General features: G+C 40.4%; 1 protein-coding gene across 2 annotated transcripts in view; it reads left to right on the forward strand.

Moving 5' to 3' along the window:
• LOC126251195 (beta-glucuronidase-like) overlaps nucleotides 1-14,648 on the forward strand; it is a 129,027-nt gene extending 114,379 nt beyond the window's left edge. The window contains exon 13 of one of the 2 annotated variants that reach the window (XM_049951620.1): nucleotides 14,428-14,648. In XM_049951620.1, coding sequence (XP_049807577.1) covers nucleotides 14,428-14,612 — 185 coding nt within the window. In that variant the 3' untranslated portion in view covers nucleotides 14,613-14,648. Of the gene's footprint in view, nucleotides 1-7,324; nucleotides 7,523-14,427 lie in introns of those variants that run through there. The other variant, XM_049951621.1, reaches the window with a different exon arrangement.
• Nucleotides 14,649-23,292: the final 8,644 nt, after the last annotated feature.

Genomic DNA, 23,292 nt, shown 5'->3' on the forward strand with positions numbered 1-23,292 from the left:
AGTGCCTGACATTTACTGAAGGGACTCTAAATGTACATAATAAAGAACACCAGCACAGTATGTTTGAAGAGTCAGCTTGGGTAAGAAGTGACTGGACTGCATTAATTTTGTGAAGCTGCACACTTTTTTCCAAAAATTTTGAAGTCTCTTCTTCATGAAATTCTTACTAGCAGATATAAATTTTGTATTTCCGTAACTTTTTAATTGGTCATACATTGCCTTGAATTTTAACCTCCTTGAGCCAAAGTAAGAAATTTGATAATGAATGTGTAACAAGGAGACTTTTCTGAGATGTTTGGAGCATGTGGAGAAGACTCAACAGCTGTTCAATCCAGCCCACTCACAAAGAAAAAGGGTTAAATAAAATTACAATTTGTTTCCAATCACAGATCTGTATTGTTTAAGCAATCACGAGGTCACTGGCAGTAGTTATGGACATAGAAATCAATTAATTAAAATGTCATTGAAATTAACCCATGAATTTATGCATTAAAACTAGTTTTTCCTGTACAGCTGAAACCACTGATAGCCTATCAACTGTCCGCGGAGGAGCAGTTTTTGCGATCATCAAACATGTAATTCATAAAAGATAGTGAAAATCACTGAAAGTTCTGGGGCTCTTACTTTCAGATTGCTGACACAGCAGAACTGGTGTCACCTCATGTTTGCCAACCTGAGCACTAGGGGTTCGAGATGCCCCCTTGGCTGGAAGCAATAAGAACTGTTCGCGTTAATGTCCTCAGAACAGTTGGCTACAGGGACCTTTTTCTATTGGAGGAGGCACGCTGCTGTGCTGCATCTTAGGATAAAAAATTACTGAGAGACACTCATCAGCCCCATTTCATGTCATCTTTTAGAAGGGTCCACTTCATGAGTAGGAGTAGCAAGGTAGTTGCAACCATTTTCTGATACATGTGTTGACATGCATCATCTTGGAAGCAACCATATGTAGATAAGTAAGTTCCAGTTAAAAATTTTCATGGTACAATGGTTCTGCCAACTTTGTTATTAAGCAGAAGATATGTGATTTGGACAGTGAGCATCCATCATCATAGTTGTACTGATGTTATGAGCTGTAAGCTTTGCCATGCTGGCCCTGTCCGTATGCTCACATTATGCGACTCCAGTTGGCTTTTGTTCATGATATTCAGTTCCCAACATTCCTCTCTGTTTTTCTGATTATTAGTCTCTCTAGGAACTGGTCCCATTATTGTCATTTCTCATTTGATTCTGTAACTGCTTTAAGCACATTTAGCTTGAGCTACAACAAGCCAGTGGTTAGCCATTTACTGTAGAACTGTGGGTCAACTAAATTCCATTCTTTGTGATAAGACTGTTTCACATTTGTGTGTTTTATCAAGAACATAACTGATTTAATTACAGTTCTCTGCCTGTTACTGCTCTGGTAGGGAAAACAGTGACAAGCAGCCACTTTTAGAGTCCAAAGAAACTTATTGATAACCTGAACTCATGATATCGTATGGTCTGTGCTGCTGTTTCAACCATCAAGTCAGAATATGATTTCATGAAATTTTCCATTTCTGTCACTTTCCTGCTATGCTCTTCATTACTGAAGCTAATATCACCACTGATCTTCTTTATATAGTCATAGTTAGGCCCATCCCTTATGTTGTCATATGTGTCCAGTCATTCTGCCTCTGCAATTCATTATGTTCTTTAACGTGTTGACTGCTGCATGCTGACAATAGATGTTTCACCACAAGACCAGACCAAGCACATGGTATTAGGTGTCAGGCTTTGCTGTGGAGAACAGGCATGTGGTTCCGCTATGGCCACCAGTGGCCATAAGACAGTCAGTGTGAAAAAAGGCATTTTTTTGCTCACCAACTCACTGCAGAATGTCTTCATTCCTTAATCATCAATTTATCTTATCTTGGTAAGTCTCCTGTAGGATCAGATTTGAAAGACTGCCAAGCCTTATGCAGTCTGCACCATACTGGATTCAAACTATCAGCTAGAAATTCATGATGATATGTCTTATCTGGCAACATATGTGCTTCTACATTTTTATCCTTATTCATAGGATGTGTTTGGATGATTCAGTGATTTAATGTTGAGTAATTATGCTCCAGGTTATCTAAAATTTGTGTCATCCTTTGTTAAGGAATGTTCCCAGGAGTCATATATTGGCCAGGGATTGAGGAATGCCAAAATTTGGCACGAGGTAGAGTGTCCAGTTCATTCAATACCAAGATTATTCTTCCTTCAAATTCCATAAGGTCAACTTACCTCACCATGTGGAAGGAGCCCTAGCTGTATTTGCAACCTGTAAACAAACAAGTAGGACAAGTATGATGGGTCTACACAAAGGCTAATGCAAGTTTTGATTAGTATCTCAGTAAAATTAATAATGATAGTCCTCAACTGCAAATTCATCTTTCAGTGTGAAACAATTTTCGCAACAGTGTATAACTTGGTAGAGTGCTCTGTTGTACATCTTCGGTTTTACCGTTTAGAATACCTTACATATCAAAAATCACTTTGTCATAGTCCAGAAACGCCTGCCATTGAATGACTCCCTCATATGAGGAAAGAAGAAGTCATTGAGCTCAATGTTAGGAGTATACAAGGGTCAGTGCAACGTTTAATAGTCCAAAGAAGTAGCATGTGTGAATGTGTCCTGTGCAGAAAGAACTGTGACACTGTCAGGGAGCAAAAATACCCCATTTCGATAATTTCCCACAAAGCCTTGTCTTGGCAGTCTCCCACATCCATATCAGAAGATTTCAGTGGTACCATCCTGTAATGGTTTTTGAAACAACAAACAGCATCAGCATCAGCATCAGCATCAGCATGCTCGATGATGGTTGGGTACTGTGTTTTTAAGCAGTGGTAAATCTACAATTTTGACTGAATACATCGCTCCTTTGTCTCAGAATTGTGATGATACACCCAGTACTCACTCATCCATGGTGATTACATAGCTAAAGAAGATAACTGGATAAGCTTTTCAGAATGGCAACGTTTCCTGTTCTGACTCAGTTCAGAGCACTTTTTGAATGGGAGTGGATAGTTGTAGACCACAGAGGTTGGCCTCCTTTATCATGTTTGAAATGTTATGTAAGATATTAATAATAATAGTAATAATAATAATAATAATAATAATAATAATAATAGTAATAATAATAATAATAATAATAGGCCCGGGAAAAGAATAGGCCTCCGGTATGTTCTGCCAGTCATAAAAGGCAATGAAAAGAACAAACCACTAATAGGGCTAACCCCCCTTTTAGTGTGATTAGTTGGTTCCGGACAGAACTAATGAAGCCTCGAACAAGCGCTGTCATGGTCGGGGACGGCGCTTGAACCCTATGCCCATCCACAACGGTAACGACACTGCTAGCCACACGGCAAATGATTTAAATCCAAATAGAGGTGTTTTGCAGGATATGCTTGCTGCAACCACTCTAGAAGGAAAACAAAGACAGAGAATGAGATGGTCAGATGAAGTTAACCGACACCTCATGTTCTGTTATTGCCAAGCAACAAACTTAGGAGCCAACACAACTGGATACAGATCACAAGTATACACAACATTTATTACCAGGTACCCAGAATTAAAATTTTTAACAGGACAACAACTAGCTGATCAGATTTGTGTAATAATCAAAACTAACAGGATACCCCAGTCAGAATTAGAAAATATCAAACAACAAGTACAACAAATACTGGAACAAAATAATGTGAAATCAGAAGAAGAAAATACAGTAATGGACTCAAACATCCCAGAGCAAACAAACAAAGAACAACATGCATCAATTAAGCAATCAGAGGAAAACGAAATCTTAAGATGCCCACCAGAACAAGTACAAATAGAACATGAAGTGATACACATGTTAGATATAGAAGAAAAATTTCAGTTGACATATATAGAATACAAAGACACAAATACAGATATTAGACCATTCTTGCATAGACCACCAAATAACCCACAAGTCGAAACAACAATCACATACAACAAAATAAATGAAAGTACAGCTATGGGAGAGTTACAATTACTGGTTTATGTAGGAGCACTCACTACACTAAATATACACACTAGGCAGAGATCAGAACCAACCAACATACAGAAGAAACCCACAAAACCAGCATGGAAACACAGGCTACAGATCAGAATAGAAAAACTGAGAAAAGACATCGGACAGCTAACACAATTTGTAAGAAATGAAATATCACACTAAAAACGAAAAAGGTTAGGTAAAATCTCACAACAAGAAGTGATAGAGCAATTAGATGAAAAGAAGCAGAAATTACAAGCATTGGCCAAATGACTTAAAAAAATGAAAATAGAAGGAAACAAAACCAAACATTCAACACAAACCAAAAGAAATTTTACCAGACAACAGATAACACACACATTAAAATAGAGAATCCACCAAACATAACAGACTTGGAACACTTCTGGAGCAACATATGGTCAAATCCGATACAACATAACAGGCATGCACGGTGGATACAAGCAGAAACAGACACATACAAGATGATACCACAAATGCCTGAAGTGATAATTTTGCAACATGAAGTCACCCAAGCAATTAATTCTACGCACAATTGGAAAGCCCCTGGAAATGATAAAATAGCAAATTTCTGGCTAAAGAAGTTCACCTCAACACATTCACATCTAACCAAATTATTTAACAGTTACATTGCAGACACATACACAGTCCCTGATACACTTACACAAGGAATAACTTATCTGAAACCCAAAGATCAAGCAGACACAGCAAACCCAGCAAAATATCGCCCCATAACATGCCTACCAACAATATACAAAATTTTAACTTCAGTCATTACACAGAAATTAATGACACATACAACACAGAACAAAATTATAAATGAAGAACAAAAGGGCTGTTGCAAAGGAGCATGAGGATGTAAAGAACAACTGATAATAGATGCAGAGGTGACATATCAAGCTAAAACTAAACAAAGGTCGCTGCACTATGCATACATTGATTACCAAAAAGCTTTTGATAGTGTACCCCACTCATGGTTACTACAGATATTCGAAATATACAAAGTGATCCTAAATTGATACAGTTCCTAAACATAGTAATGAAAATTGGAACATACCCACATAAAATCACACATTTGCTATACATGGATGATCTAAAACTACTGGCAGCAACAAATTAACAACTCAACCAATTACTAAAGATAACAGAAGCATTCAGCAATGATATAAATATGGCTTTTGGAACAGACAAATGTAAGAAAAATAGCATAGTCAAGGGAAAACACACTAAACAAGAAGATTACACATTGGATAACCATAGCGACTGCATAGAAGCGATGGAAAAAACAGATGCCTATAAATATCTGGGATACAGACAAAAAATAGGAATAGATAATGCAAATATTAAAGAAGAACTAAAAGAAAAATATAGACAAAGACTAACAAAAATACTGAAAACAGAATTGACAGCAAGAAACAAGACAAAAGCTATAAATACTTACCCTATACCCATATTGACCTACTCATTTGGAGTAGTGAAATGGAGTAACACAGACCTAGAAGCACTCAATACACTTACACGATCACAATGCCACAAATACAGAATACATCTCATACATTCAGCAACAGAAAGATTCACATTAAGCAGAAAGGAAGGAGGAAGGGGATTCATCGACATAAAAAACCTACATTATGGACAGGTAGACAATTTAAGAAAATTCTTTCTAGAACGAGCAGAAACTACAAAATACACAAAGCAATCACTCATATAAATACATCGGCTACACCATTGTAATTTCATAACCACTTCTACAACCCTTTAGATCACATAACATCAACAGATACAAAGAAAGTAAATTGGAAAAAGAAAACACTACATGGTAAGCACCCGTATCATCTAAAACAGCCACACATCGATCAAGACGCATCCAACGCATGGCTAAGAAAAGGCAATATATATACAGTGAGACGGAAGGATTCATGATTGCAATACAGGATCAAACAATAAACACCAGATATTACAGCAAGCATATTATTAAAGATCCCAATACCACAACAGATAAATGCAGACTTTGCAAACAACAAATAGAAACAGTAGACCACATCACAAGCAGATGTACAATACTAGCAAATACAGAATACCCCAGAAGACATGACAATGTAGCAAAAATAATACATCAACAGCTTGCCATACAACATAAACTAATAAAACAACACGTTCCCACATACAAGTATGCACCACAAAATGTACTGGAGAATGATGAATACAAATTATACTGGAACAGAACCATTATAACAGATCAAACAACACCACATAACAAACCTGACATCATACTCACCAATAAAAAGAAGAAATTAACACAGCTAATCGAAATATCCATACCCAATACAACAAATATACAGAAGAAAACAGGAGAAAAAATTGAAAAATACATCCAAATGGCTGAGGAAGTCAAGGACATGTGGCATCAGGATAAAGTTGACATTATACCAATTATACTATCAACTACAGGAGTCATACCACACAATATCCACCAGTACATCAACACAATACAGCTACATCCACAACAACAGAAATCTGTAATTATTGATACATGTTCAATTACCTGAGAGTTCCTAAATGCAATGTAACATATACTGTACAGTTAAAAGGAAGTCACACTTCATCAAGGTCCACATCACTTTCCATTTTTAACTAGACATAACGCCTGAGAAAGGAAAGAAATAATAATAATAATAATAATAATAATAATAATAATAGTAATTTATTTGGCTCACTGGCCTGGTGCAGGTCTTTCAATTGGATGCCACTTCGGTGACTTGTGTGTCCCTAACACAACCCAGTTATCCAACTGAGGAAGTGTCATTTCTGGTGAATCTTGACTCTGTTTAGAGGTGAAGCCCAGTTTAAAATGCAGACTGAAAAATCTAAGGTCTGGCCAGGATTCCATTGCATGACCTCTTGGATTCCAATGAAGGTTGCAATGTTTTTCCCTTCAGATTCGGAAAATGGTAAGCTGCACAGTACTCCAGTTTACTGATGGGCAGCACCATTTTGTTTTGTCTCCTCTAGCAGCACACTTCAGTATTGTGGTGCTATGATTTCAAAATTATTACATACATTCACATAAAATGAAGTGACAAATGCAGGCGGTGGTGCCAGCTGTTCCAGGGTACCCCATGAATTCTTTCAGTTAATTACACAATCCATAGAAGTGTGTGATGAGGGCAGAATTGTGCTGCTGTGTTAGTGGATCTTGAGGAACCCGGATGTACCACTGTCCTTCCATGCGTGTGCCTGGTTAGTTTGGTCCCAGAGTAGTGTGACACAGCACCTTCTTGTTGCAGCGTTCAATTATGTGGGAGCAGACAGGAAGGGCGTGTTCACGCGGGGACGCCAGCCCAAAGCAGCAGCACACCACTTACGTAGCCATTACTGGCGATTGGCACAGCAAGTGGATGGTGCACAACCACCTGAAGATGTTGATTTCTACCTAGCCGTTGCTGCTAACCGCAATGAGCTCTGAACACATCACGCTGTAAAATCTAAATAAATAACCAAACAAGGAAAACTTCTCTTGTTCTTAATGTCCGCCTAAAAAGTAATGTAGTTTATCTGCAAATTGGAAGCACAAGCAGAAGACTTCCATCTCTTTATAGCCACTTACATCCATCAACATCTGCATCTACACTATCCAGTCATATTAATGTGAGTACTGCCTATGTTTGACATCAGTATGCAATAACTACTCAAGATGGCAGGTCGCAGCACTAGTGGTGGACATAATACAGGGTGATCATCTGCAAGGATGAATTTCTGACTGAAAATGGAGGAAGAAAAGGTCCTGTGCATATGTGTCTGGAAATGCATCGTTGCCAAGGTACGTGGCGCTGACGAATGAAAGTTCCTCTGACCACATGTGTTGTGTTCCTTGTGTGTTGCAAGCTGTGTGATTGATGCAGCATATTGTGGGCAGCGGAATGGTCTGGTATTCATGTTGGGAACAAGCTGAGACGGTGTTTGTGTACAACCAAGCAGATGAAAATGGTCGCAAGGCAGCACGTCTATACCAAAACAAGTAGCCTTACAGACACCGACTCTGTAACATAAAACTTCAAACCAGTTTTGAGCATTCGTGCAGAAATGGGTCCTTTCAGACAGACGAACTAGCAGGGAGGGTGCAGATTGTGCATACACAAGATTTGGGGGCACTGGGTTCTATCCTGTAGGACCGTTTCCATCCATTTAGCTGTACACAAATACCATCACGACTTGTTACCGACGTGACTACCAGCCATTCTGTTGCTTACAGTATGCTGCGTCAGACACACGGCACATGATCAGATGAATTGTGATTCATCAACCCCATCTACCATGGCAATGATGCATTTACAGACACATGTTGATAGGACTTTTTTCCTCCATTTCCAGTCAGGAATCTGACCCTATAGTTTATTACTTTTTTTAATGTTCACCCTGTATAAAGCATCTCCAGGGGACATAGAAAACTGTGCAGTTGCTGTTGTAATGTGGAAACAGACCAATTTATCTGACGAAATTAAATTATATATATTAATACCATCAGCTGCTGATGGGCGTTGATATATATCAGTGGGGACAGGTGAAAATATGTGCCCCGACCAGGACTCGAACCCGGGATCTCCTGCTTACATGGCAAACGCTCTATCTCTCTGAGCCACCAAGGCGTGTGCAAGATAGTCCCTGCAGTCACACTATCCTCTGCGCCCTTGGTGACTCAGATGGATAGAGCGTCTGTCATGTAAACAGGAGATCCCGGGTTCGAGTCCCAGTCGGGGCACACACTTTCACCTGTCCCCATTGATATATATCAAAGCCCGTCAGCAGCTGAAGGTATTAATATATATAATTCTAATTTCGCTCTAGATGGCTGCAGGTCATCAAAGGTGTCTGTTCTTTTGGACATGTCCGAAAGAACAGACACTATATTCAAATAAGTACAGAATAGAATAGAACAGAATAGAATCTTTATTTGCCTTTCTGTATGTTTTCCATACAATTGGCATCATCAGTGTGTTCAATACTTTTTTTTTAATTACAATAATTATTATTGTACATAATTGTGCCTGTGCAGGGCAAGCAGATATGCATGCTAAAGTAATATTGATACTACAACAATTATTCATTCACGATAATAATAATAATAATAATAATAATAATAATAATAATAGTTAAATATACAATAGTATCATTATAAATTTATGGTACATCATACGTATCCATGTAAAAAGTCTTTGTTGGTACATTACTGTCACAAACATATAGGTATAATTCATATGGCAGTTTTTTGTTTCATGTAGCATATCTCTTTTGTGTCACTGTTTAGAAACTCATCAAGGGAGTAATATGGCGTACATTTGAGCCACACTTCTATTGTTTGCTTAAAGTTATTCATTGGTAGTTTTCTCACAGCCTTTGGGAGTTTGTTATAAAATTTCAAGCTAAGGTGTTTATGGCTCTTGTGTTAATGTCAGCCTTGTGTATGGTATGTCTATGTTACTATTATTTCGAGTATTATGAACATGCACTTCAGATCTTAAATTAAAGTTCTTTACATTCTCTTTAGCATATATTAAACAATTATAAATGTATATGCTAGGTGGTGTCATTATCTTTAGTTCTTTAAAATGATTTTTGCAACTTTGTCTTGGTGCTAGTCCTAAAATGCACCTGACTGCTTTCTTCTGCCACTTGAGGACAGTATTTGAACCCACTGAGTTACCCCAAAGAAATACCCCATATTGCAATTGTGAATGGAAAAAAGCAAACTATGTGGAGATTAGCAGATTTTTACTGATAACGTGTCTCAGCTTGTGTAATAGAAAGAGAGTTTGAGCAAGTTTATCTGACGTTCAAAAGGACATGATACTGGCTTTCAAGCCAATGGTGGAAGCATTTCAGAGATGGCTAAGTCTGTAAACTGACTGCATTCTGCCATGGTTAAAGTATCATGTTTTATGCTCCATTGAAGAGATGGCCGTTGGTGCCTATGACATAAAATGTCTGAAAGAAAACGCCCTGCAACAATCATCAGAAGATTCCAGGCCACAGGAGGGAAAGTAATGGTGTGGGGAACGTTTTTGTAGCATTCCCTGGGTGATCTCGTCATTCTGGAATGCGCAGCGTATAAACACAAGTATGCATCTGTCCTTGGGAACCATGTCCGCCCCTACATGCAGTTTTCTTTCCAGCGCGATGGCATCTACCAGGAGCACAACACAACATGTCATGCAGCTCGCAGTGTACATACGTGGTTCTAAGAGCACCAGGATGAATTTACCATACATCCCTGGCCACCAAACCCCCCGGATTTAAAACCAGTCGAGAATCTGTTCGAGTACCTCGATAGGGCTGTCTGTCCTATGGATCCTCAATCAAGAAACTTAGTGCAGGTGGCCACTGTACTGGGAGTGGCATGACCCCACATCCCTGTCGATACCTTCCAGAACATAACTCACTCTCACCCTGCATATCTCACTGCGGTCTGCACTGCAAAAGGTGGTCATTCAGGTTTTTGACTCGTGATGACATTAATGTGACTGGATAGTGCATATTCTGCAAACCACTGTGAAGTGCTTGGCAGAGGACATGTCCCATTGTACCAGTTATGAGGGCTTTTTCCCCATTTGATTCATGTGTGCAGTGTGGGAGAATGACACTTTAAACACCTCTGAAAAGATTAGATTAGATTAGTTTTTCGTTCCATAGATCTGTACTGGGGAGATCCTCATGGATGTGGAACATGTCACTTTTTTTTTTAAGCTGAAATAACAATACTAATAGTGTGAGTATATACAATACATCATTTTTTTAAGCTGATCTTTATTTGTAACTAAATTTTTTATGTTTGCTGGCAAATTATTGAAGATGAGTGTTCCTGAGTAGTGGACCCCTTTTTGAACTAAAGTAAGGGCTTTTAAGTCCTTGTGCAGATCATTTTTGTTCCTGGTATTGTATGTATGAACTGAGCTGTTTGTTGGAAAAAGAGATATTATTTAGGACTTTTCCATTTTTATGTCGCCTATGTCTGCTAACACTTGAATTGCAAATACAGATTTGTTAAGGCGTTTCTGCAGTTCTGTAGTGTGCTCCTCCCAACTGAATTTATCATCAAGTTGTAATTCCAGGAATTTAAGACTGTCAACCTCTTCTATCTGCTCTTCTTCATACTTTATGCATATGCTGGGTGGAAACCTCTTACGGGTTCTGAATTGGACATAATGAGTCTTTTCGAAGTTAAATGTCAGTGAGTTGGCTTTAAACTATTCATTAATATCCATGAAAATATCATTAGCAGATCTTTCTAGAACTACACTCGATATACTATTTATTGCATTGTACATTAATGACCTTGTGGACAATATTAAAAGCATGCTCAAACTTTTTGTAGATGATGCAGTTATCCGTAAGAAGTATGATCTGAAAGAAGCTGCATAAATGTTCAGTCACATCTTGATAAAATTTCATAGCAGTTCAAAGATTGGAAACTTGCTTTAAATATTCAGAGATGTGAAACTGTGCACTTCCCAAAAGGAGCAAATGTATTATCCTATGACTTTATCAACTGATGCAAATACCTGGATGAAAAACTTAGCACAGATATGAAAAGGATGGTTCATATAGGCTCAGTCATTGGTAAAGCAGGTGGCAGAGTTCAGTTTATTGGTAGAACACTAGGGAAATTTTATCAGTCAACAAAGGGATTACCTGCAAATCACTTGTGCAATTCATCTTATAATATTGCTAAAGTGGGTTGGACCTGTGCCAAATAGAACTAGCAGGGGATATTGAATGTATAGAGAGGAGCAGCATGTATGGTCACAAGTTCAATGCGCGGGAAAGTGTTGCAGAGATGTTGAAGAAACTGAACTGGCAGACTCTTGAAGATAGATTTAAATTGTCCTGACAGGACCTGGTTACAAACTTTCAAGAAACAGCTTTAAATGTTAACGCAAGGCATAGGATCTGAGTTTCTTTTTTATTTCAACAAATAAACCACCTCCATTTACTTAATTATACTTTTCCTCAAAAATCTCACTGCTTATCAACTTCCGTTTTTCAATCAACTTTGTGTATCTAGTAATTGTGTGTGTGTGTGTGTGTGTGTATGTGTGTATTTGGGAGCATTTCTTTGGAACTTACATTGATACTTCTGGGTCTCCTAAAGCTACCATTTTCTAGACTTGGTGGAGAGTTGGCTAATCTAAGAAACTCTTGTATGCATCTCAGACAGTCAGCTACCTGGATAGCACCTCCGATGTGTAGTGCACACCTGAGCCATTCACTTTACAGTTCTCTACCCTATGGCGCTGGCCTAGGACATTACAGCCTAGCTTGTCACAGAACCGTCACAGTCTCTGGTTCCATCTTTCCAGTCAGCTCAAAACCAGGGAGCCATGACCTGTTTCTGGGACAGTGCTGAAAATTCTTAGGTTCGTTGGAACTCCAGGAAGAAACCTGGTATTCTCAACTTTCTCTGTCGGCCGGCGGAACGATTCAGGTATGACCTCGGAGCCCAGACGACAGGCATCATTGCTGCCAATGTGCACCACAATCTGCAGTTGGTTACATCTTGTTCACTAAATAGCTGCAGAAATAACCGCTTCAACATGTTGAATGAGTCTGCCGCCCCCCCCCCCCCCCTTGCTGCCCCCGGAATATACACACATTGTATTCCTTCCCATCCCTTACCATCATGTCCTGAAGAGGTAACATTATTCGCTGTACATTTCAACTGCTGATGATTAAGAGGTCCCTATCCGTTTGTGTTTGCCTCTTGATATGGGACACAGCATGTTTCCCAACAGATGAAATGAGTCTCACTGGCTCAGTTTCAGTTTGAAACAGCACCTCAGACGTTTTGGTCAGGAGGGCAGGTATGACCTCCTGAGTACTTCATGGTCCCTATTTCTCATATACAGAACGCCTAAACGTGCCACGGACATGCCACTCACAGTTATGTGGATGAGCAGTGACTGATCCTCTATTTCATGCAGAAGAGACAGTATCCACAGGAGAGGGTAGTACTTGAGGTATCTGTGGCGTACTGTACAGTACTTGCAGCAACTGTCCCAGCACATTCATCTGCAGCAGACACCAATCACTTGGAGGTAGTCTGGGTGATTTCCAGTTGATTTGGAACAACAACTACCTCATCCCATGCCCAAGAACACTACACAGTGGGGCTGCATTGTGCCTGATGCATTGTTGTACAGATGAGTAAGCAAATCACTTTAACCCATTCAGAACAGAATTTTTTCTGGAGGATGGAAATTTTTCTTTATGTGGTAATGCTCGTAGATGATTAATGATTTTAGATGCAAGATTTATACAAAAATATGTACCCGTTTTCAAAACAAACTTTGTACACTTGGCTTCATTTTATGGGCTAAAAGAGCTAATTACAAAATATTCTCTATTGGAATAAATAGTAAAATGTGATTCAATAATTACCATGGAAAACAACAATAACAGTATTTAATTATACAGTGGAATATAGCGAACTAACCATATCCGTCTCTTCTTATGGTCACGAGTTGCTGCTCACTGCTACATACATTCACTTGCTGATATTTTCTTAGTGATGCGCATCAGTTGGCAGCACTTGCGCATGATGAAAAGGTTGAACATTCTCAAGTGTACATCTTGGGTTTCCATTGGGAAAAAATACTTGTGTTGCAGCTAGACACAGTAAAAGTTAATGTACACAATTGTAGCGTGAGAGTCTGGATTCTCTTCGAACTTGTGTGTCCAGTATGCTACAAATATTACCATATTACCCGTAGCCTTTTATATTATAACTGAAGCAGTTAAGAGCCAAAACAAAAAGTCTCTTGAGATTCTCTTCGAACTTGTGTGTCCAGTATGCTACAAATATTACCATATTACCAGTAGCCTTTTATATTATAACTGAAGCAGTTAAGAGCCAAAACAAAAAGTCTCTTAAAAAAAAAAAAAAACTGCCAGAAGGGCGCTGCAGTCATCAGTCCTCTAGACTTAGAACTATTTACACCTAACTAACCTAAGGACATTACACACATCCGTGCCCGAGGCAGGATTCGAACCTGCGACCGTAGCGTTCGCGCTGTTCCAGACTGAAGCACCTAGAACCGCTCGGCCACACCGGCCGGCTATGTGTGACCCCCCCCCCCCCAAAAAAAAAAAAAAATCACTGACTGTCCCAACCACCACACATTTATGTTACCATAGTTATTTGGTGGCACCTGAAGATGAAGCTTTGTGCTTCGAAACCGATCGTGGAATAAATTAAGAAATTAGCGATAACTGAAGCGGATTTTTATTCTATAAATGTTTCGTAACATTTGAAATTGTTACTAACTGGCAGGCCTTTAAGACGGCCCGTTTTCGTGACGACGACTGCAGTGTGCGTGGCACAACTTCTCGTTTACAGACTTGGCGTTCATGCGTGCGGGCGGCAACAGGAAGGGCGCGTTCACGCGGTCGCGCCAGCCCAAGGCCGCGGCGCACCACTTGCGTGGCCGCTACTGGCGCCTGGCGCAACAGCTGGACGGCGCCCAGCCGCCTGAAGACGTCGATCCCTACCTGGCCGCCGCTGCACCCCGCGACGAACTCTGAACGCACTCGCGCTGTAAACTCCAAATAAACAACTAAACCCGGAACACTACTCTTGTTGTTAATGTCCTTCTGAAATGGAATATACGAGGGGCGCTCAATATGTAATGCAACACATTTTTTTCTGAAAGCAGCTTGGTTTTATTCAGCATTACAGTATACCATATTATTCCCCACTCTTTTGGCTACAAAACCCTATTTCTCAACGTAATTCCCGTTCAATGGGACGGCCTGACGCCATGTTACTGGGTGGGCATATGTCCGCATGGTACCGCTCTGCTAGGCTACGTCACAGGCAACGACTTGCTGCACCAATAACCCCCCCCCCCCTCCCCTCCGCCATCATCCACGTACTGCTTCCCGTGTAGTGTATCCCTCATTGGGCCACGCAGATGTAAGTTGGAAGCTGCGAGATCGAGGCTGTAGGGTGGATGAGGAAGAACAGTCCAATGAAGTTTTGTGAGCTCCTCAGGTGCGCAGACTTGTGTGAGGCCTTGCGTTGTCATAGAGAAGAAGAAGGTCGTTTGCATTTTTGTGCCGATGAACACATTGGCTGGCCGTTGTGGCCGAGCGGTTCTAGGCGCTTCAGTCCGAAATCACGTGGCTGCTACGTTCGCAGGTTCAAATCCTGCCTCGAGCTTGGATGTGTATGATGTCCTTAGATTAATTAGGTTTAAGTAGTTCTAAGTCTAGGGAACTGATGACCTCAGATGTTAATTCCGATAGTGCTTAGAGCCATTTGAACCATTTTTAAACACATTGAAGTCGTTTCTTCAATTTCCTGATGGTAGCACAAAAAGGTTCAAATGGTTCTGAGCACTATGGGACTTAACTTCCGAGGTCATCAGTCCCGTAGAACTTAGAACTACTTAAACGTAGCTAACCTAAGGACATCACACACATCCATGCCCGAGGCAGGACTCGAACCTGCGACCGTAGCGGTGGCCTGGCGCGGTTCCAGATTGTAGCGCCTAGAATCGCTCGGCCACACCAGCCGGCGATGGTAGCACAATGCACTTCAGAGTGGGCTGTTGCACCATGAGGGAAGGCATCAAACACAATAACCCTTTCAGAATCCCAGAAGACAGTCGGCTTGACTTTACCGGCTAAGGGGGCAGTTTTGAAGTTTTTCTTAGGAGGAGAGATGGTGTGGCGCCACTCCGTGTATTGATCCTTTGTTTCCGGTTAAAAGTGATGAACCCAAATTTCATCGCCTATGACGACATTCGACAAAAAATTGTCACGATCAGCCTCGTAGCTCGCAAGCAATTCCGCGAAGATGCTCCTTCGTTGCTCGTTGCGGCGGCGATGAGACCAGCTGAAGGACGAGTATGTCAGGACCACCAACAGAAACGTCCAGTTGTGCAGCGAGATGTTTGATTGTGATCTGTCGATCAGTTCGAATGAGAGTGTCCACACGTTCCAACATTTCAGAGTCACAACCGTGTGTGGCCGGCTGGCACGCGGAAAATCGAACAGATTTATGCGACCTTGTTGCGATGTGAGAAACGCCACACCCAACGACTCAGCGTGCTTTTCTTCACGGTCAAGTCCCTGTATCCGCAAGCGCCTATGACTGCGATGCTCCGGTCTTCCGCCAATAGAAACTCAATGACAGCGGTCTGCTTGGACGGACCTCCACTGCAGACACCATTTCAAAGTCTATACATAGCGCCGTTGCCTATCGGAACTTTGTAACACTATAGGGGCTGAAGTGAGAATATTGCATGATGTACCTCAACAAATTCCGTATGTTTTCAACTGAAAGTGTCCGAGAAAAAAATATGTTGCATTACTTAGTGAACGCTCCTCGTACATAAACGCGTTAATACACTACGAAATACAGAAGTTAATAACTAATATCTAACCGAGGCAAGAAACACATTCAAAAGAAATTTACATAAATCACCGCAAGTTGCACTAACCTGCTGGACGGAAAACCAGTTCCCGGTGTTCCTGTACAGCAACAGCGTTCTTCTGGGAAAGGCTACGTGTCCCACCACGAGCACTGTTTGCCTTTCAGTTTACAGACAGAATACACCGTAGCTGTTGTAGTGTTTTCATCCGTGGCTCACTTCTATAAGGATTTTATATATGTCGTTATACTGCAGTTTGAGAACAAAATATCATGCTGAATGAGCCGTAAGGTGATGCCAGAATGTCAGAGGTCGTTCAGTGCTGCGATCTGCAGCAAAAACTAAACTCTTTTACAGTTACTGTACCGCACGTACTGGTCGTCAAACGTTAACACAAATTGCGTCCGCCAAAAAATTACAGTCCACAATAAGATAGACGGAACAGAAGCGACTGAAACTTGAAGTTCCAGACGTTCAACGTCCACCACAGCGTGCAATCAGAGACTGATGACAATAATGTGAGCAAGTTCGGAGCGTACCACGAGACATGGGCGACGGTAGCAATGGTGTTCAGAGGCAATATATGGGAGTGTATCACCGGCACTCGAGCACGGCTGACAGTGTCCTGTGACAGCACAGTAGGCGAGGCAGGCAGGCTCCAGCGGAGCGAAGCGATGTCATAAGCAGAGTTCAGAGGCAGTGGCGGTGAGAACACTGTGGCGTAAGGGGCACTCACTCGTTAAACTGTCAGTATGTGTATTGACCGTCTGATGGCGTGTGTTGACGTGTTGTCAGTGCTAGAAATATTGACGAGCAGTACTGATGGCCCTCATTATACTCTTAGTATTGTCAATACATACTGAATATGAGAGGTCAAGTATTGACGGTTTGACAAGTGACCGATGTTCGTGAACCAGGCACTCGGCATTAGTGTACGCTGCTTATGTTTTCAATTCGCCTTTGTGCATGTTATACCTGAGATTCAATTTTTCAGTTATTTTTATAACACAAAACAATTTTAATGGGCCTATACCAATTTAGCGATGGCTAGAGGACCAATGTAAGGATGTAGAGGCTTATCTCACAAGGGGTCAGATAGACACTGCCTACAGGAAAATTAAAGAGACCTTTGGAGAAAAGAGAGCCACTTGTATGAATATCAAGAGCTCAGATGGAAACCCAGTTCTAAGCAAAGAAGGGAAAGCAGAAAGGTGGAAGGAGTATATAGAGGGTCTATACAAAGGCGATGTACTCTAGGACAATATTATGGAAATGGAAGAGGATGTAGATGAAGATGAAATGGGAGATATTATACTGCGTGAAGAGTTCGACAGAGCACTGAAAGACCTGAGTCGAAACAAAGCCCCGGGAGTAGACAACATTCCATTAGAACTACTGACAGCTTTGGGAGAGCCAGTCCTGACAAAACTCTACCATCTGGTGAGCAAAATGTATGAGACAGGCGAAATACCCTCAGACTTCAAGAAGAATATAATAATTCCAATCCCAAAGAAAGTAGGTGTTGACAGATGTGAAAATTACCGAACTATCAGTTTAATAAGTAACGGCTACAAAATACTAACGCGAATTCTTTACAGACGAATGGAAAAACTGGTAGAAGCGGACCTCGGGGAAGATCAGTTTGGATTCCGTAGAAATACTGGAACACGTGAGGCAATACTGACCCTACGACTTATCTTAGACGCTAGATTAAGGAAAGCCAAACCTACGTTTCTAGCATTTGTAGACTTAGAGAAAGCTTTTGACAATGTTGACTGGAATACTCTCTTTCAAATTCTGAAGGTGGCAGGGGTAAAATACAGGGAGCGAAAGTCTATTTACAATTTGTACAGAAACCAGATGGCAGTTATAAGGGTCGAGGGAGATGAAGCAGTGGTTGGGAAGGGAGTGAGACAGGGTTGTAGCCTCTCCCCGATGTTATTCAATCTGCATATTGAGCAAGCAGTACAGGAAACCAAAGAAAAATTCGGAGTAGGTATTAAAATCCATGGAGAAGAAATAAAAACTGAGGTTCGCCGATGACACTGTAATTCTCTCAGAGACAGCAAAGGACTTGGAAGAGCAGTTGAACGGAATGGACAGTGTCTTGAAACGAGGATATAAGATGAACATCAACAAAAGCAAAACGAGGATAATGGAATGTAGTCGAATTAAGTCGGGTGATGCTGAGGGTATTAGATTAGGAAATGAGACACTTAAAGTAGTAAAGGAGTTTTGCTATTTGGGGAGCAAAATAAATGCTGATGGTCGAAGTAGAGGGGATATAAAATGTAGACTGGCAATGGCAAGGAAAGCGTTTCTGAAGAAGAGAAATTTGTTAACATCGAGTATAGATTTAAGTGTCAGGAAGTCGTTTCTGAAAGTATTCGTATGGAGTGTAGCCATGTATGGAAGTGAAACATGGACGATAACCAGTTTCGACAAGAAGGGAATAGAAGCTTTCGAAATGTGGTGCTACAGAAGAATGCTGAAGATTAGATGGGTAGATCACATAACTAATGAGGAAGTGTTGAATAGGATTGGTGAGAAGAGAAGTTTGTGGTACAACTTGACTAGAAGAAGGGATCGGTTGGTAGGACATGTTCTAAGGCATCAAGGGATCACCAGTTTAGTATTGGAGGGCAGTGTGGAGGGTAAAAATCGTAGGGGGAGACCAAGAGATGAATACACTAAGCAGATTCAGAAGGATGTAGGTTGCAGTAGGTGCTGGGAGATGAAGAAGCTTGCACAGGATAGAGTAGCATGGAGAGCTGCATCAAACCAGTCTCAAGACTGAAGACAACAACAACAACCACTTTAACATGGTAAAAGGTGGATTCTCTATGACCCTGTTAACTTTATTAATTGGAAAATATGGTATGGTATACGTTGCTGAATTACGTAGCAGCTTGAAAAAGCGCTTCCACTTCGGAAAATACGTCACTTATCTTCAATGAGTAGTAATATACCTCAGAAATGCATCTCAGTTTCGCCAAATTATCACAAAACTTAAAAAAAATGTTGAACATGTCATGATATTGCAGAACTTAATTTCAAGTCTTCGAATGACATGCCTGTCGCCAGAAATCTCGAAGTTACTCCTGACATCTCGCCAACAGAGACTCACCCCTCATTAACATGCTTCCTTCTGTTTTTTTTTTTTTTTTTTTTTTTTTTTTTGCGTTTTCCGAGATGGCTGGGATGGTTCCTTAAGGACACGGCCGAAGACCTATCCTACCCTTATGGGATACCTGTCTTATCCCCACAAAGCATATAATGTACGCTGTGTGTTTTATTTTTAAAGTTACTGATTTGCATTTCACTACCTTGACAAATCGTATATCACTGTGAAATGATCCTCGACTGAATGAAGATAAATAAATAAATAAAACGGATCGAAATTAATAATTTTTTGTACTATGCAGGACCGGTTAGAATGTTATGAAATCTTTCGGAAAAGCAAATTTGATTTCAGTCAGTAAATTAGAATGCCAAAAGTAGCTTCACTTTTTCAGTCATTCTATGACCAATTTAGCCTCTTTCGTTGTTTTCTGTTGTTACAGCTAACATAATTGGGGAACACGCTTTATTTTGGGTGTTCAGCATCTTAACCTTGTAAACTCCCGACGACAATTGACAAAACTGACAATAATATTGATGACGTGTGGGTTTCCTCAATAAAGTGAAAATTTGAGAAACTAATATTATTAAGAACTAATGAACATGTGCAGGTTCCTTTAGTGTAGGTGGTGACTTCCTGTTCGAGTTTGTAAAGTAATTTTTCCTTACTGGCCGAATAAAATTTGGGAAAAGATCTGGACTTGATAAAAACATATGCAATGCATTTGAGAATGGTTTGTCACTGGAAAAGTACATCACAAGTGCAATGGCACGATGCAGCTATCAATGTAACATACATCGCACAGAAGTTAAATTCTTGTATTTAACTTCGCTAAATTACTTTCTGTCATACTATTGCCATCGCGTGATTTATCAGATAATGATGGCTGTTGTACTTCCTCATTGATTAAAAGCATTTTTGACCGTGGGCATACTGTATTAGTTTTCACGTAAAAATGTGGTGATAAGTATCAGTCTGGACTTCAAGAAAAGATCTGCAGGTTCGACTTTGTATGTGAGCAATATTTAAATGACACGGCACGATATAGCATTCGGTCGTTATGCTCTCAAACAATGAATGCGCAATCCTGATACATTTTCATCTCAGACATAAAGAAACTGACATAAAAATTTAATGTGGCTAATGAAAGGATTCTACAAATGATTTGCAAACACCTTTTAAGTATGAAGTTAACAGTTATTTCTGAATAATAATTACAGATCATACAGAGAAGTGTTTTAAAAAATGAATAACAATTAGATATAGCCCTTGTTGGTTTTCGCTAAACACAATCTGTGAATTAAATATAGCAAATACGTAGGTAAGTAACCGACCATGAAATTTATGAAAACCGGATGGCACGCCATAGCGTGACAAAAGGGAATGCATTCATGTTTTGCGGCGAAAAGCATAATCGACTTCATCGGTCGTCATTGACAACAGGCGGCCGGCTTGCGTGGCTGTCGGTCGGGACGTGTCACTACCACCGCTTGTGGCCGCGAAACCTACCACGTCCATGGTCTCGGTTGTCCAAGTGTCTTCGTCCATCAATGGCAAAATATGAGATTCAGGATTTTTTCTGAGTATTTTGCTATGAGGTAGCTTTGGAATTTGTTTTATTTCGTACCCCAATTGATTTTTTGCTTTACTTGTACTGTGAAACCTTGCTTCTTCCCAAAGTTCATGATACCCTATAGGTTTTGATGAGTGAGTTTGCGACCATCAAAATATATGGCATAAACGACTGAATGTTTTGAGTGCTTTGACTTAGAAATTTAAAATTTTTGCACCGCCAACGGCCCATAGACCTCAGTATGTGACATAAATTTGAACTTGATGCGTAAGCTTGTTCCAGAGAAAAGAGGGTCTTAACACATAGATAGACAAACAAACAGATAAAAAATGACAAAAAGTATTTTTTAGTGTTATATAATTACAAATTATCAATTTTCGGAATTTTTCCTTTACTTGTACTGTGAACCTTCGCTTATTTCCAAATTGCAAAATATGATATAAATAGCCTTATCTTTAGAGTCCATTGACTTAGAAGCTTAAGTTTCTAACCCGTCACTTTTGTATGTGACATAAATTTTAACCTGATGCGCCAAATTGCTTCAGAGAAAAAGAATATTAACAGACAAACAGACAGACGGATAAAAACTATAAAAATAGTTTTTTCTTATTATATAATTACAAATTAACGATTTTAGAGGTTTTCATTTACTTGTACAGCGAAACCTTTCTGTTGTGACTGACAATTCGCAATTTTTCACAAACGCAAATTTTATTGAGGTAAGTTCACAATTTTGATGACTGAACAACAAACGAAAAGGTAACAATAACAATGTCAGTAAAAGTTTCCTTATTTAGGCAAACCAAAGTTCACGTCTAATTTTCACAAAGGTTCGTGGTTTGGAAAAAACAAACACACACACACACACACACACACACACACACATACACACACACTAGTAAAAGTCCAATTCAGAGACGAATACTTAATCTTCGGCGATCGAAGTACGGGAGGTCGGCATCCGGAGTAAACTGAACTTCGGGGCTGGTTCTATCCCCTAAATAACTGTCTCCAGCCAATCAGATTTTGGCGTAGTGATAGTTCCTGCATGCCGTGGCTCGAGCTCCTCCTGCAGGAAGTAGTGCTCGGAACGTCTGTTCCCATTATCTGGTACGTAAATAGCCGGCGTTTACCATAGTGCTTTTGGTACGCCTTGGACATAGACAACGCCGTCCTCTGTGGTGTAATTTGGGTTGCCGGCCCTCAGGGGCTATCTTGGCTCCGGCGTAACACTTTCTTATTGCCAAATTTCCTGATGTTAGATCAATGGGAAACACCCTATACGTTTTGAAGAGTGTGTATCAAAATATGTGACATAAATGGCCGTATCTTTAGACTGAAGTAGCTTACGTGCCAGAATTTTTAGACCTCTGGCAATACTTGCTAACGCTCACAATGAGATCGAACACCACCGTGCTACTGTCCCTTCTTCGCCAGTTACCTTCGTGTGATCTTTACGTCACCCCTGCTCAGCTGAATGGTGCCACACACGGTCGAGACTCCCCCGCCCCGTTCCTCTCACTACATTTCCATATCGTAACCCACTATGGGGTAGGTGCATGGACACACGCCACTATATTTTATGCACTATAGCAGACCAAGCTGGGCATTATCCCAACTCTAATGTTCCCTCCTCTTTGCTTCCACCTTCCTTTCAAGCACATGTGCGTGGTAGTGGAGCCAGGGGCGCTGCGACCAGGTCTCACACGTTGACCCCTGCCCACTCTGCCTCCATGCTCCAGCTGCCAAGCAGGTGGATACCTGCAAGTCTTATCATATCCCCATCCCTTCTTCTCTCTTTGTCTAAGCTGTCACATTTCTTAGCTTACTTTCTTTTTCTCTACATAGCTCCCACACCTCATTAATAAAGACTTTTGGATGCCTTGTTTGAATGTAGCTGGTTCCGCTGGGAGGACAGACTTTACATTGTATTTATACTTGTACGAATAAAGGAGTTTTGTTTAACTTGCTTCCTGATCAAAAAAAGTCAATAGAGCACTTGCCTGTGAAAGGTAAAAGTACCGATTTTGAGTCTTGATCTACCACACAGTTTTAATCTGCCAGGAAGTTTTTATTTGGAAATTGTATACGCTGGGAGAAACTTACGTCAAAAAAGAAAAGCACCCTCATTCA

Source organism: Schistocerca nitens, chromosome 1 (assembly GCF_023898315.1).
Source record: "Schistocerca nitens isolate TAMUIC-IGC-003100 chromosome 1, iqSchNite1.1, whole genome shotgun sequence".
Classification (NCBI taxonomy): domain Eukaryota; kingdom Metazoa; phylum Arthropoda; class Insecta; order Orthoptera; family Acrididae; genus Schistocerca; species Schistocerca nitens.